This window comes from Plecotus auritus (assembly GCF_963455305.1).
Source record: "Plecotus auritus genome assembly, chromosome: 2".
NCBI lineage: Eukaryota > Metazoa > Chordata > Mammalia > Chiroptera > Vespertilionidae > Plecotus > Plecotus auritus.
The window spans coordinates 105,443,897-105,456,304 of NC_137771.1; the positions used below are offsets into that span (position 1 = coordinate 105,443,897).

The 12,408-nt window shown below is 43.2% G+C and overlaps 1 protein-coding gene across 2 annotated transcripts in view; it reads right to left on the minus strand.

Annotated features, from left to right (window-relative positions):
- ACAD9 (acyl-CoA dehydrogenase family member 9) overlaps window positions 1–12,408 on the minus strand; it is a 78,976-nt gene that overhangs the window by 44,885 nt on the left and 21,683 nt on the right. For both annotated transcript variants that reach the window (XM_080657470.1, XM_080657471.1), the window contains exon 2: window positions 10,303–10,396. In XM_080657470.1, the coding sequence (XP_080513596.1) occupies window positions 10,303–10,396 (94 nt within the window). The remainder of the gene's footprint in view (window positions 1–10,302; window positions 10,397–12,408) is intronic.

Genomic DNA, 12,408 nt, shown 5'->3' on the forward strand with positions numbered 1-12,408 from the left:
GGCCCACTGTCTTCCCCCAGGCAAGTCCTCCTGTAGAGCAAATGTTTGTGTGGGAAAGATGTCCTCCACTGGGTGAGGGAATGACTCAGCACAGGAAACTGGGGGTGTCTGCCTTCTGAGCTCTAACCCGAGTCCCCAGTCCTGGCTTCTGCTCACACAGCTCCAGTCCACTCTGCCCTCCCTCTGCTGGAACATAAGGTGGGTGGCTGCATAGGAAATTTTGTGCATTGGCCCTTTAAGAGGGTGCCTGAATTTTTAGCTGTCACTTCCTGGTAGACAGCAATTCCGCTGCTTTTCACACCCAGATGTTATGTGGGTACCCTTCTCAGTTCTGGTGCTCTCTGCTGGGGGCCCAGCTTGGGGATTTGGTACCAGAGTTCTTAGTGGCAACCCCTGACAGCTGAGATATCTCTCTGGAACTTCAGTTGCTATCTGTGAGCACCTGGCCAGCCCTTTCGTGCCTCTGCCCTTCCTATCAGTCTCTATGCGGTCTCCAATTTTGGTCCTCAGGTATCAGACTTCTCTCCAGCAAGTCTTCTGTTGATTATTCAGAAAGTTTTTCTGTATTTTAGTTGTCATTCCTGTTTGTTCCTGGGAGCATGTCCATGCAGCATCCACTTACTCCGCCATCATTTTTAAAAAATGTATTTTTATTGATTTCAGAAAGGGAGAGAGATAGAAACATCAATGAGAGAGAATCATTGATTGGATGCCTCCTGCATGCCCCCTACTGGGGATCGAGCCCACAACCCAGGCATGTGCCCTTGGCTGGAATCAAACCTGGGACCCTTCAGTCTGCAGGGCAATGCTCTATCCACTGAGCCAAACCAGCTAGGGCATCCGCCATCATTTTTAATCTCTCTGGTCAGTTGATTTTTTATAAAAGTACCAAGTCAATTAAATAGGAAAAGGACAATCTTTTGAATAAAAGTTCCTGAAACAACTGGCTAGTCACATGCAGAAAAATCATCCTCAAAGTACCTCACAGGATACACAAAATTAACTGGGAATGGATCACAAATCTAAAAGTTAAAAATAAAAAATTTAAACCTTCTAAAAGAAAATACAGACAAAAAATCATCAGGATGAAAAACTAAGACGTAATTAAATATGGTGGCTGAATAGGCAGATGTGTCCTTTACCTCTTCCCAGAGCCAAAGTGGTAAAGCAACTAAATCAGAGAATATCCACCTTGAATTAACAAATTAGACACAGCTGAGGAAACAATCCTATCTAATAAAGAGGGAATATGCTAATTGACCATCACTCCATCACAAAGATGGCTGCCCCCACACCTGAAGCCAAGTTCCCATAAGGAGCCTTAACGAGCAATCAGCAGGGACCTGAGGCTACGCCCTCCCCTGCCCCGGGGAGCTTGACAGGGGACCTCAGGCCGTGACCCCTGCCCCAGTGCCAGGCCAGGGGACCAGAGGCCATGCCCCCCACCCGGCGGGGCTTGACGGGGGACCTCAAGGTGCACTTCCTATCCTGGTGTTGGGTTAGGGGATCTCAGGCTGCTCCCCCCACCCGGCAGGGCTTGACAGGGGACCTCAGACCATACCCCCCCCCACCCATCAGGGCTTGACAGGGGACCTGAGGCTGCGCCCCGCTGCCGGTGGGGCTTGATGGGGGACCTGAGGTTGTGCCCCCCTCCCAGTGCTGGGCTGAGGGACCTGAGGCTGCACCCCCTCCCAGCCTGGCGGGGCTTGACGGGGGACCTCAGGCCATGCCCCCCACCCAGCGGGGCTTGACAGGGGATCTCAGGTCATGTCCCGCACCTGGCAGGGCTTGACAGAGGACCTCAAGGCACGCCCCCCGCCCCAGTCTGGGCTGGGGGACCTCAGGCCACCCCCCTCCCATCCTGGCACCAGACCAGGGGACCTGAGGCTACACCCCCTGCCTGGCAAGGCTTGACAAGGGTGGGATTGGCTGGGTCTGGATCTAGCCCAATTGGGGGGGGGGGGGGAGCGGCCGGGTCTGGGTCTCACGCGATTTTTAGGTGCATGTTGGTGGGCGGGGACTTGACTCTGGGTCCCCTGGTGAGCCCTAGACTCTGACAGGAGGAAGGTTTTCATATACATTTCACTAATTTTCTTTCATCTCTGATACTTCTATTATAGAGAAAGGGCAAATAGCAATATTAAATTATTTCCTCTAACTCAGTGGTTCTCAACCTTTCTAATGCCGCGACCCTTTAATACAGTTCTTCATGTTGTGGTGACCCCCAACCATAAAATTATTTTCGTTGCTACTTCATAACTGTAATTTTGCTACTGTTATGAATCGTAACTGTAATTTTGCTACTGTTATGGCTCTACAGCAGCGGTTCTCAACCTGTGGGTCTCAGCCCACAGGTTGAGAACCGCTAGCAGGGTCGCCTAAGACCATCAGAAAACACAGATATTTACATTACGATTCATAACAGTAGCAAAATTACAGTTATGAAGTAGCAACGAAAATAATTTTATGGTTGAGGGTCACCACAACATGAGGAACTGTATTAAAGGGTCGCGGCATTAGGAAGGTTGAGTACCACTGCTCTAACTAATCCCCTTTTAATGTGCACAAATTTCATGCACCGGGTCACTAGTTTACAATAAGGAAGGACAGAGGAAGCCTGGAGAATGGTGAATGGGGATCAATGCTGGAGAAGGCCAACAGTCCAGTGGAAGAGGAAGCTGCTTTGCACCAAAGTCAAGTCCCTTGGCAAAAGGTGTATCATTCAACTGTGGAAAGGAAAAGCCACAGGGCTGTGCACAGCCAGAGAATCTGGACCTAAGACCATAGCCACGAAAGGCTGAGGCAGCCTGAGCAGTGCATGTCAGGAGGAGAGAAACCTGCAGTTTTGTGGTTATTTTATTTTGTTTTGTCTTTGCTCTTATTCACTAAAACCAGAACATAGAACTTTTCAATTGTAAACAATCACTCAAGGCTTTGACACAGGATGAGAGGCACAGACTTGAGGTGCCTGGGGAGAGGCTGGGGAGGGAAGCAGGGCAAGGAGGCTTGGCCAGGACTCAGGATTTGGGACATTCTTAAAGCTTCCAAACCTAAGTGGCCATTTTTCCCCTGAAAAGCTAGCCCCTCTCAGTAGTCTCAAGGCAGGTAATACAGCCTGCCACACTCTGCCTGCATTTAGAGCCCTACAGAGGAAACAAAGGCAGAGGCCAAGTTTATGGGTCTGAATAGGCCCAAAGAGCCCTGAGTGACTGGATTGGAAGAGGTCCACCCTGCTATTCTGGGAACCAGAGTGATAAAAACTCCAGGTTGCCAGCCAACCCCATTGGTCTCCATACAAGGATCTCTGAATAAACAAGACCAGAGAAATATTTTGGGACACTCACAGAGGAGTACCTCTGGGTCCAGGAAAAAACATCCATCTGATTCCCAGAAAGCCAAACAGCACCACCTCCTCCTAAAGCTCTGTTGGTGGTTAATATTGGCAGCTGGCAGACAGGCAAAGCAGGCAGATTGGTCGAGCCTGCTTGTAGCCAAAGCCTGTAGTGACAGACACAAGCAGAGGAGTGGTGGATCACTTGGAACTTCCAACAGGGTGCTAAAAGCCAAAAGACAGTGTCTGACAGTGGTCAGCACCTAACTACCTAACAGGAAGCCCAGAACTGGCAGACAGAACAGAACAATGGGGTCCTAAACAACCTTCCATGGGACATTAAAACTCGCCTGAAGTGAATGACACTTCACTTTTTTAGTTTCATTTTATTTATATATTTATTTATTCGTGTTTTGTTTTAATTATTTTACTTTTTTTCACCTTTTTCTTCCTTGCCTCTCCTTTTTCATCCTGTTTTTCCTCTCCTTTCCCCATTTTAGTTTTTCGCTTCCCTTTCTTTTTATCTGTTTTTTACTAGTCAAATTTATCTTCTTTATCTATTTTAGGATGTGTTATTATAGTCTCTGTTGGCTTATTCATATATCTAACTTCCTCTTCCCAGCTTTTACTCCATTTCTCCCTCTCTTTTCTTTTTCTTTGCTACTCAATTCTTGTTTCCTCTCCTCTCTTGCTCTTTTCTCCTCCTAATTTATAAATTCATTTCACTTCCTAAATTCAAGCCTATCTGTTCTCTCCTCTATTCTTTTTTAAAAAACAACAACAATAATTTAAAAAATTAATTTTTTTTCTTGTCCACTCATTCTCTTCCTTTCTCCTCTTTTCTAAACTGTGGCCTTCCCCTATTCATTCAATTCCTTAATTTTATTTTCTCAATTTAAGCTCTGCCTCTTACAGATTCTGTCCCCTTGTGGGTGTCTTTTGTCTGTGCTTTTTGGTTTGTTTGTTGTGTTGTGTTTTCTCCCCATATTCTTTTTTCTTTTTCTTTTTTTTGGTTTTGTTCTGTTTGTTTTTGTTGTGTGTGTGTGTGTGTTTTCCACTTCTGAATATAATGTTTGCTCTCTTTTCTCTTTCCTAATTCTCTTTCTCTGGAGGTCACTTTTATTGGGATTATAGGTGTCTTGTGTTCATCTGGATTCAGTTACATCTGTGTTGTTTCTTGTCGTGTTGTGTTTTGTGCTGTCCAGTCACCACCTCCACAATGGCTGGCACAAAGTAGTAGAAAGCAAGCCACATAATCAGACACCCTGAGAGGAGACTCCATCCACAGAAGGGACAATAACAATCAAGATCCAACTACAACAACAATGTGATACCACCTCACACCTGTCAGACTGGCTATTATCAACAAATCAACAAATGACAAGTGCTGGTGAGGATGCGGAGAAAAAGGAACCCTCGTGCACTGCTGGTGGGAATGCAGACTGGTGCAGCCACTGTGGAGAACAGTATGGAGTTTTCTCAAAAAACTGAAAGTGGAACTCCCATTTGACCCAGTGATCCCACTTCTAGGAACATATCCCAAGAAACTAGAAACACGAATCAGAAAGGATATATGCACCCCTATGTTCATAGCAGCACAATTCACCATAGCTAAGATTTGGAAACAGCCTAAGTGCCCATCAGCAGATGAGTGGATTAAAAAACTGTGGTACATCTACACAATGGAATACTACGCTGCGGTAAAAAAGAAGTAGTTCTTACCATTTGCAACAACATGGATGGAGATGGAGAGCATTATGCTAAGTGAAATAAGCCAGGCAGAGAAAGATAAATATCACATGATCTCACTCATTTGTGGAATATAATGAACAACATAAATTGATGAACAAAAATAGATCCAGAGACAGAGAAACATCAATCAGAACGTCAAACCTCAGGGAAGGTAGGGGACAGTGGGGGTAAGGGAGAGAGATCAACCAAAGGACTTATATGCATGCATATAAGCCTAATCAATGGATACAGACAACAGGGGGGTGGGGTCATGAATGGGAGGTGGGGGGTAATGGGGGAATAAGGACACATATGTAATACCTTAATCAATAAAGAAATTTAAAAAATAAAAATAAATTTAAAAGAGACCCAACTATATCAGAAGAAACCAAATATCTCAAGTAGTGGGCCTCCCTAGAACACCCAGCCCAGGAGACCTGAGAAACTGCACAACTGGGCCCCACAAAACATCTACTACATAAGACCAATTCAAAAAATCTGGGTGGCATACCTGTTTGATCTAATACATAGACACAATTACAAAAGAACAGCAAAAATGAGGAGACATAGAAACAACACGCATATGAAAGTAAAGGAGGAATCACCAGAAAAAAAAAAAAATAAATGAAATTGAGGCAAGCAATTTGTCAAAGAAAAAATTCAGAGTAATAGTTATAAGGATGCTCAAACAGCTGGATGGAAAATTCACCAACATGTGTGAGAATCAAGCAAAGGAATAACAATCTGAAATAACTCACTAGATCAGATGGAATAAACTGACATACATCTTCAGAACATTTCATCCCAAAACTACGGAATATACATTCTTCTCAAGTGCACATGGGACATTTTCATAAATAGATCACATATTAAGACACAGTCTAAGTCTCTACAAATTCAAGAAGATTGAAATTATATCAAGCATCTTCTCAGATCATAATGGCATAATATTAGAAATAAACCACAATAAAAACAATAAAAAAAAATCCAAACACTTGGAAGATAAAGAGCATACTATTAAACCATGAATGGGTTACCAAAGAGATCAAAGAAGAAATAAAAAACATTCTGGAAACAAAAGAAAATGAAAACACAACAATCCAAAAATCTATGGGACACAGTAAAAGCAGTCCTGAGAGGGAAGATCATATTACTACAGGCCTATCTCAAAAAAAAAACAAGAAAAACTGGTAATAAATTATCTAACCTTACAACTTAAAAAACTAGGAAGAGAGCAACAAGAAAAGCCCAGAGTAAGTAGAAGGAAGGAAATAATAAAGATCAGAGTGGAAATAAATGACCAAAACCCCCCCAAAAGATCCATAAAACCAAGAGCTGGTTCTTTGAAAGGATAAACAAGATTGATGAACATCTAGCCAGGCTCACCAAGAAACAAAGCAAAAGGACGCAAATAAACAAAATTAGAAATGAAAGCGGTGAAGTAACAACCAACCGCACAGAAATACAAAGGATTGTAAAAAAAAAAATACTACAAACAACTCTATTCCAACAAACTGGACAACCTAGATGAAATGGACATATTTTTAGGAAAATACAATCTTCAAAAACTCAATGAGGAAGAATCAATAAAACTGAATAGACCGATAACTACCGATGAAATTGAAGCAGTAATCAAAAAACTTCCAACAAACAAAAGCCCTGGTCCGGACTGGTTCACAGGGGATTTCCCCCCGCCCATAGGTCCCCTCCACCTGGTTCCCACCCCACCCCAGGTCCTCGCCACCCTATTGTCTGTGTCCACAGGTAATGTATACATGCATATAAGATCTTTGTCTAATCTCTTCCCGCAGCCCCCCCCCAAACCCCCTTCCCTCTGAGAATCGTCAGTCTGTTCCATTTCCATGCCCGTGATTCTATTCCATTCACCAGATTATTCATCAGATTTTTTATTCATTTGATTTTTAGATTCAATTGATAGATATGTATTTGTTGTCATTTTGTTCTTCATATTTTTTTTTTATCTTTACCTTTTTCTTCTTCCTCTTCTTAAAGAATACCCTTCAGCATTTCATATAATACTGGTTTGGTGGTGATGAACTCCTTTAGCTTTTTCTAATCTGTGAAGCTCTTTATCTGACCTTCAATTCTAAATGACAGCTTTTCTGGGTAGAGTAATCTTGGTTGTAGGTTCTTGCTATTCATCACTTTGAATATTTCTTGCCACTCCCGTCTGGCCTGAATAGTATCTGTTGAGAAATCAGCTGACAGACGTATGGGTACACCCTTGTAGGTAACTAACTGTTTTTCTCTTGCTGCTTTTAATATTCTCTCTTTGTCTTTTGCTCTTGGTATTTTAATTATGATGTGTCTTGGTGTGGTCCTCTTTGGATTCCTTTTGTTTGGGGTTCTGTGTGCTTCCTGGATGTGTAAGTCTATTTCTTTCACCAGGTGGGGGAAGTTTTCTGTCATTATTTCTTCAAATAGGTTTTCAGTATCTTGCTCTCTCTCTTCTTCTGGCACCCCCATTATTTGGATGTTGGTACGCTTGAAGTTGTCCCACAGGCTCCTTACACTATCTTCATATTTTTGGATTCTTTTTTCTTTTTGCTCTTCCGGTTGGGTGTTTTTTGCTTCCTCGTATTTCAAATCATTGATTTGATTCTCAGGATCCTCTAGTCTATCGTTGAATCCCTGTATGTTATTCTTTATTTCAGTCAGTTATATGCTTAATTTCTGACTGGTCCTTTACCATTTTTTTGGCATTCTCACTAAGATCCTTGAAGGTCTCACTAAGTTCCTTGGAGGTTTCTAGAAGATTCTTGAGTAACCTTTTAACTGTGGTTTTGAACTGTATATCCAGTAGTTTGCTTTCTTCCATTTCTTTCATTTGGGACATGTTTCTTTGTCTCTGCATTTTGGCTGCTTCCCTGTGTTTGTTTCTATGTATTGGGTAGCTGCTAATTCTCCTTCAGTTGATAGAGTGGCCTTGTGTAGCAGGTGTCCTATAGGGCCCAGTGGCTCAGCCTCCCCAATCACCTGAGGTGGACACTCTTGGTGCACCTTTTTGTGGGCTATGTGCACAGTTTTGTCGTAGTTGAGCCTTGATTGCTGTTGGTGTCACTGGGAGGAATTGACCTCCAGGCCATTTGGCTGTGGGGACCAGTTGCAATTATAAGGGGAGAGCTACTACGCAGGAGACACCCTTATGGATTAGGACTTGCTTCAGTGGGGCTTTGGTGCTCACTGAGTCTGCCCCTTGAGTGTGTCATTTATGGATGTGAAGAGTTGTAATCTGGTATGGTCTCACACTGACCACTGGGTACACTGGCTCTTGGGTCTCCAAGGAGGTGTAGAGTCAGCCACTGCCTGGGGCCATCCAGCAGGAGCTACAGAGAGATCTGCAGATTCCTCCTCTTTGTATCGAGTTTGGAAGTGCCCAGATGAGGCCCAGCTGTGAAGCAAGGCAGGCTGGTGCTGGTGCCAGGTCTTGGACCTTTTATTGATAGCTTTGAGACTCCCTGTCCCAGCTGCAGCTTATTTGACAGATTTTTAGCCTGAGAAAGGACAGGCCATTTATATGCAAAAGCCGCTGCACACAGCTTTGTTGGGGTTATAAATTGGGTGGGGCAGGGTCTCAGGGAATTACCAGAGTGGAACAAACAGAAATGGCTGCCAGTTAGCCCTCCACTGGGGAGGTCCCAGCACAGGAAAAATGACCTCTGGGAGTACCTCCATCTGGAAGAAAGCCACCCCTGCGTTCCTGCCCCAATGCCAGACAGTCCAGTTTCTTCCTCATATGTGTCTGGGTCCCCCAGAGCCTCTCCTGGCATTGGAGGTCAGAGCAAGCGGGAGCTTGTAAGTTCAGTTCTCGGTGCTGGCCTTTTAAGAGGAGCAGCTGGGTCTCCAGCAGCCTGTGTCACTCAGCCCCAATCAGCACTGGTTTTTACAGTCTGTAGTTTTTACTGCCCGTAGGGACTTCTTTTTCTAACTCTGGAACCCTGGGCTGGTGGTCTGGTGTGGGGATGGGACCCCTCGCTCCTCCGGGTGGTCTCCAAAGAGGCGATCTCCCTCCCGATTAAAAAAGTAGCACACCTGGCTGCTGGACCAGCCTGTTCTGCGCCTCCGCACCTCCTACCAGTCTCAGTGTGCTTTCTTCTTTACTTCTCTAGCTGTAGTACTTCCATTCAGCCAGCTTTCTGGGGGTTCTGGATGATGGTTGTTCTGTATTTTAGTTGTAATTTTGATGTGGTTGTGGGAGGCAGTGAGTACAGGCGTTTACCTATGCCGCCATCTTGGTTCTCCCTCAAACACCCTTTTTTGATAAAAAAAAAAAACTCTCAGCAGCGTGGGAATAGAGAGATCATACCTCAAAATAATAAAACCCTTATATGACAAATCTATAGCCAACACCATACTCAATGGTCAAATACTAAAACCATTTCTCCTAAGAACAGGAACAAGACAGGGTAAAATATTCAAAAGATTCAAAAAACCAAAATATACCACTCTTCACTATTTTTTGTTTGGAAATATTATTTTTCATTAAAAATATTGTTGATGTAATATGTAATGGGTTGGTTATTTTTTTTAAAAAGTAATAATTACGTTAAATTTCTCAGTTTTAATTTCTAATAGGGCACATATTGCTAAATAAAAGCCACATAAACAAGAACTTCTGGGGGTCCTCAGTTTGAGGAGCACTGCTGTCAATCTAGCATCACAGATCCTCAGGGAGCTCCTCAAGGTTGGCTGACCATACCTAACGAAGGGATCTTGCCATCTACACTGGTACCCCTAACGAAGGGATCTTGCCATCTACACTGGTACCCTCAACCTACAGTCTGCAGCCTACTGCTGGTCCACAAACTATTCCTGATTCATAATAAGCTAAGTACCGAAATCGAGAGCAAACTTTTAGAAACATTTGCAACCATTTTACATTGCTACTCAACCAACCATATATGGGCTTATATTTTATAAGTCCTTGGTTTTTTTTCTTCATTTTTCTAGTTGTTCATTTTTAAGGTATTTTACAAAAGTGTCAGTCTGCAACACTTTGGAAATATTTAAAAGTGGTCCTTCACAGATATAGAGAAACATTGAACTATAATTAAATAGCCATTGGGATTATCCTTAAAGCAAAATACTGTCAATAGACACTATTTCCCTATGATTAATGATACTCCAGAAAACTTTCCCTCTGTAAATAACTTGTAACATAAATGTCAAAGTATCAACCTAAAATGGAAATTGGTAATGGTAAAGAAAATCATACATACCCTCTTCAGTGAAGAATTTTTCTATGGGTCCCACAAAGTGATTGATTTCATTAAGTTCATCTTGGCTAACTTCTGGAAATGGGAAAACATCTTTCTAAAAATAAAAATTAGTAAAAATTAATTTTAGCAACTTTCCATAGTGGTAATCAGTCAAAAAGGAAGGAAACAGCCCTGACCGGTTTGGCTTAGTGGATAGAGCGTCGGGCTGTGGACTGAAAGGTCCCAGGTTCGATTTCGATCAAGGGCATGTACCTTGGTTGCAGGCTCGATCCCCAGTAGGGAGTGTGCAGGAGGCAGCTGATGGATGTTTCTCATCAATGTTTCTAACTCTCTATCCCTCTCCCTTCCTCTCTGTAAAAAGTCAATAAAAATATTAAAAAAAAAAAAGGGGGAAGGAAACAAATTGGCTAGGTCCCATATCTGGCAGGCAGGACATTACCAATTAAAGGAATTAGAAAAAAACACAGAAGGTGCTTAAGATACAGGAATTGTATGTTAGTCTCCACCACCTAGATACATCCCCGTCCCCAACTCAAGCAACTTTACTACTAATTTTTATTGCTTTCCTTATCAATAACAAGTTATGATAATTTCCCAATGAAACAAAGAGCCTTGGACTAACATTTCAAAGCCCTGGGTTCTATCTGCAGTTTACTAACTGTGTGGCCTTCACCAAATCTCTACCTCCCCATACTTCCATTTTCTCACCCGTAAAATGCAGGTAATACTCAACGTCATTGTGAGAATCATGGAAGATAACTAGTGTGAAAGCTCTTTACTAAAATGTAAAATTTTACATTAGTTATTTTGTGAGTTCAAAGATGCTGCAGCTGACAAAAGCATAGTGTGTGGTTACAAGGTCTGACATTTTGTCAGGTTCCCACCCAGTTGCATACTCCAGCCTCCATTCCTCCTGCTGGATAACAGCTGTTACTTCGAATGTGCAAGGTAACAGGGTCACTGAAGGAGGCACAGATGTTGAGCCAGATCAACCTTAATTCAGCCCTGGGTCTGCCACTTATTAGATGTGTGACTTGGATAAGTCACACAGCCTGTGTTAGTGTTAGGTAACATCAAACCAACCAGATAATGTGTCCTGGAAATAAAAGTAATTGTAATTATTTGTATCAGATACTGGCTCTTGCCTTGACCTCACATCTGAAAAACAAATTAGCTTCAAATCTTGGTCTCAAACAAATGAGTGGTCAATATTTCTGACTAGCCCAGGATTCCCCACTGGGCCATCACTATATATTACCTAAAATCATCCTGCTGTGTGCTTAGTCCGTTTGACTTTTTGGGCTCCAGATATTCCTGCCAGCATGACATGAGTATTTGGATTTGGAACTGCAGCTGCTGAGAACTGATGTCCCAGATCACAAGCTGCCAGCCTCCAAGAGCCCTGCCTCTCTTCATGGCACCTCTCACCAAGTGTCTCCAGACAAGTCTTCAAAGCAAAGGACTCTTCAATCTTTCCCCTCCAGCCCTTGAATATCTAATCAGCCACAAAGCATTGCCCACTCTAGTAACATGCTCCCAAATATGTTTTCTCCTCTTAGGCCCCATGACTACAGGCTTTTTATGTGGGGCCCTACCCAAAAGTGAAAGCTGGTTTAAAGGAATTCCTGTCTTCAAGTCCACTGTCCCTGCCCTCAAGACTATCTAAAAAGAAAAAAAAAAAATGCTAACTCTACTTACTTTGCAGCCTCTCATGCCGGAAACCAATCATTCTACCACTCATAGAAAGATGTGGCTAGGAAACTGGGAAGGCTGGTCAACAACCTTAATTGTTTTAATCGCTCACTGTTTAGTAAAAACATTGTTAGCTGAAGCAGCCTCCACCTCTGTTTCTCCTATGTAAATTTCTGTTATTGGAATTTCCTGCCTAAAGGTTATGGGCGTATCCCATAGTCTCAATAAAAGGGATTGCAAGGCCAGAGCAAGGAGTAGTCCTCCCACTAGAGGTGGGCTCCCGCCTGGCCCCCCATTTTCCCAAATTAATACTTTTCCAAGTCTCTTTTCATTTGTGTGCGGCCTTCTCCAGAACCCGAATCCTGAACCGGAACCCTGAACCACGCGGGACGTGAAAGGGGTTCCCACATCCTC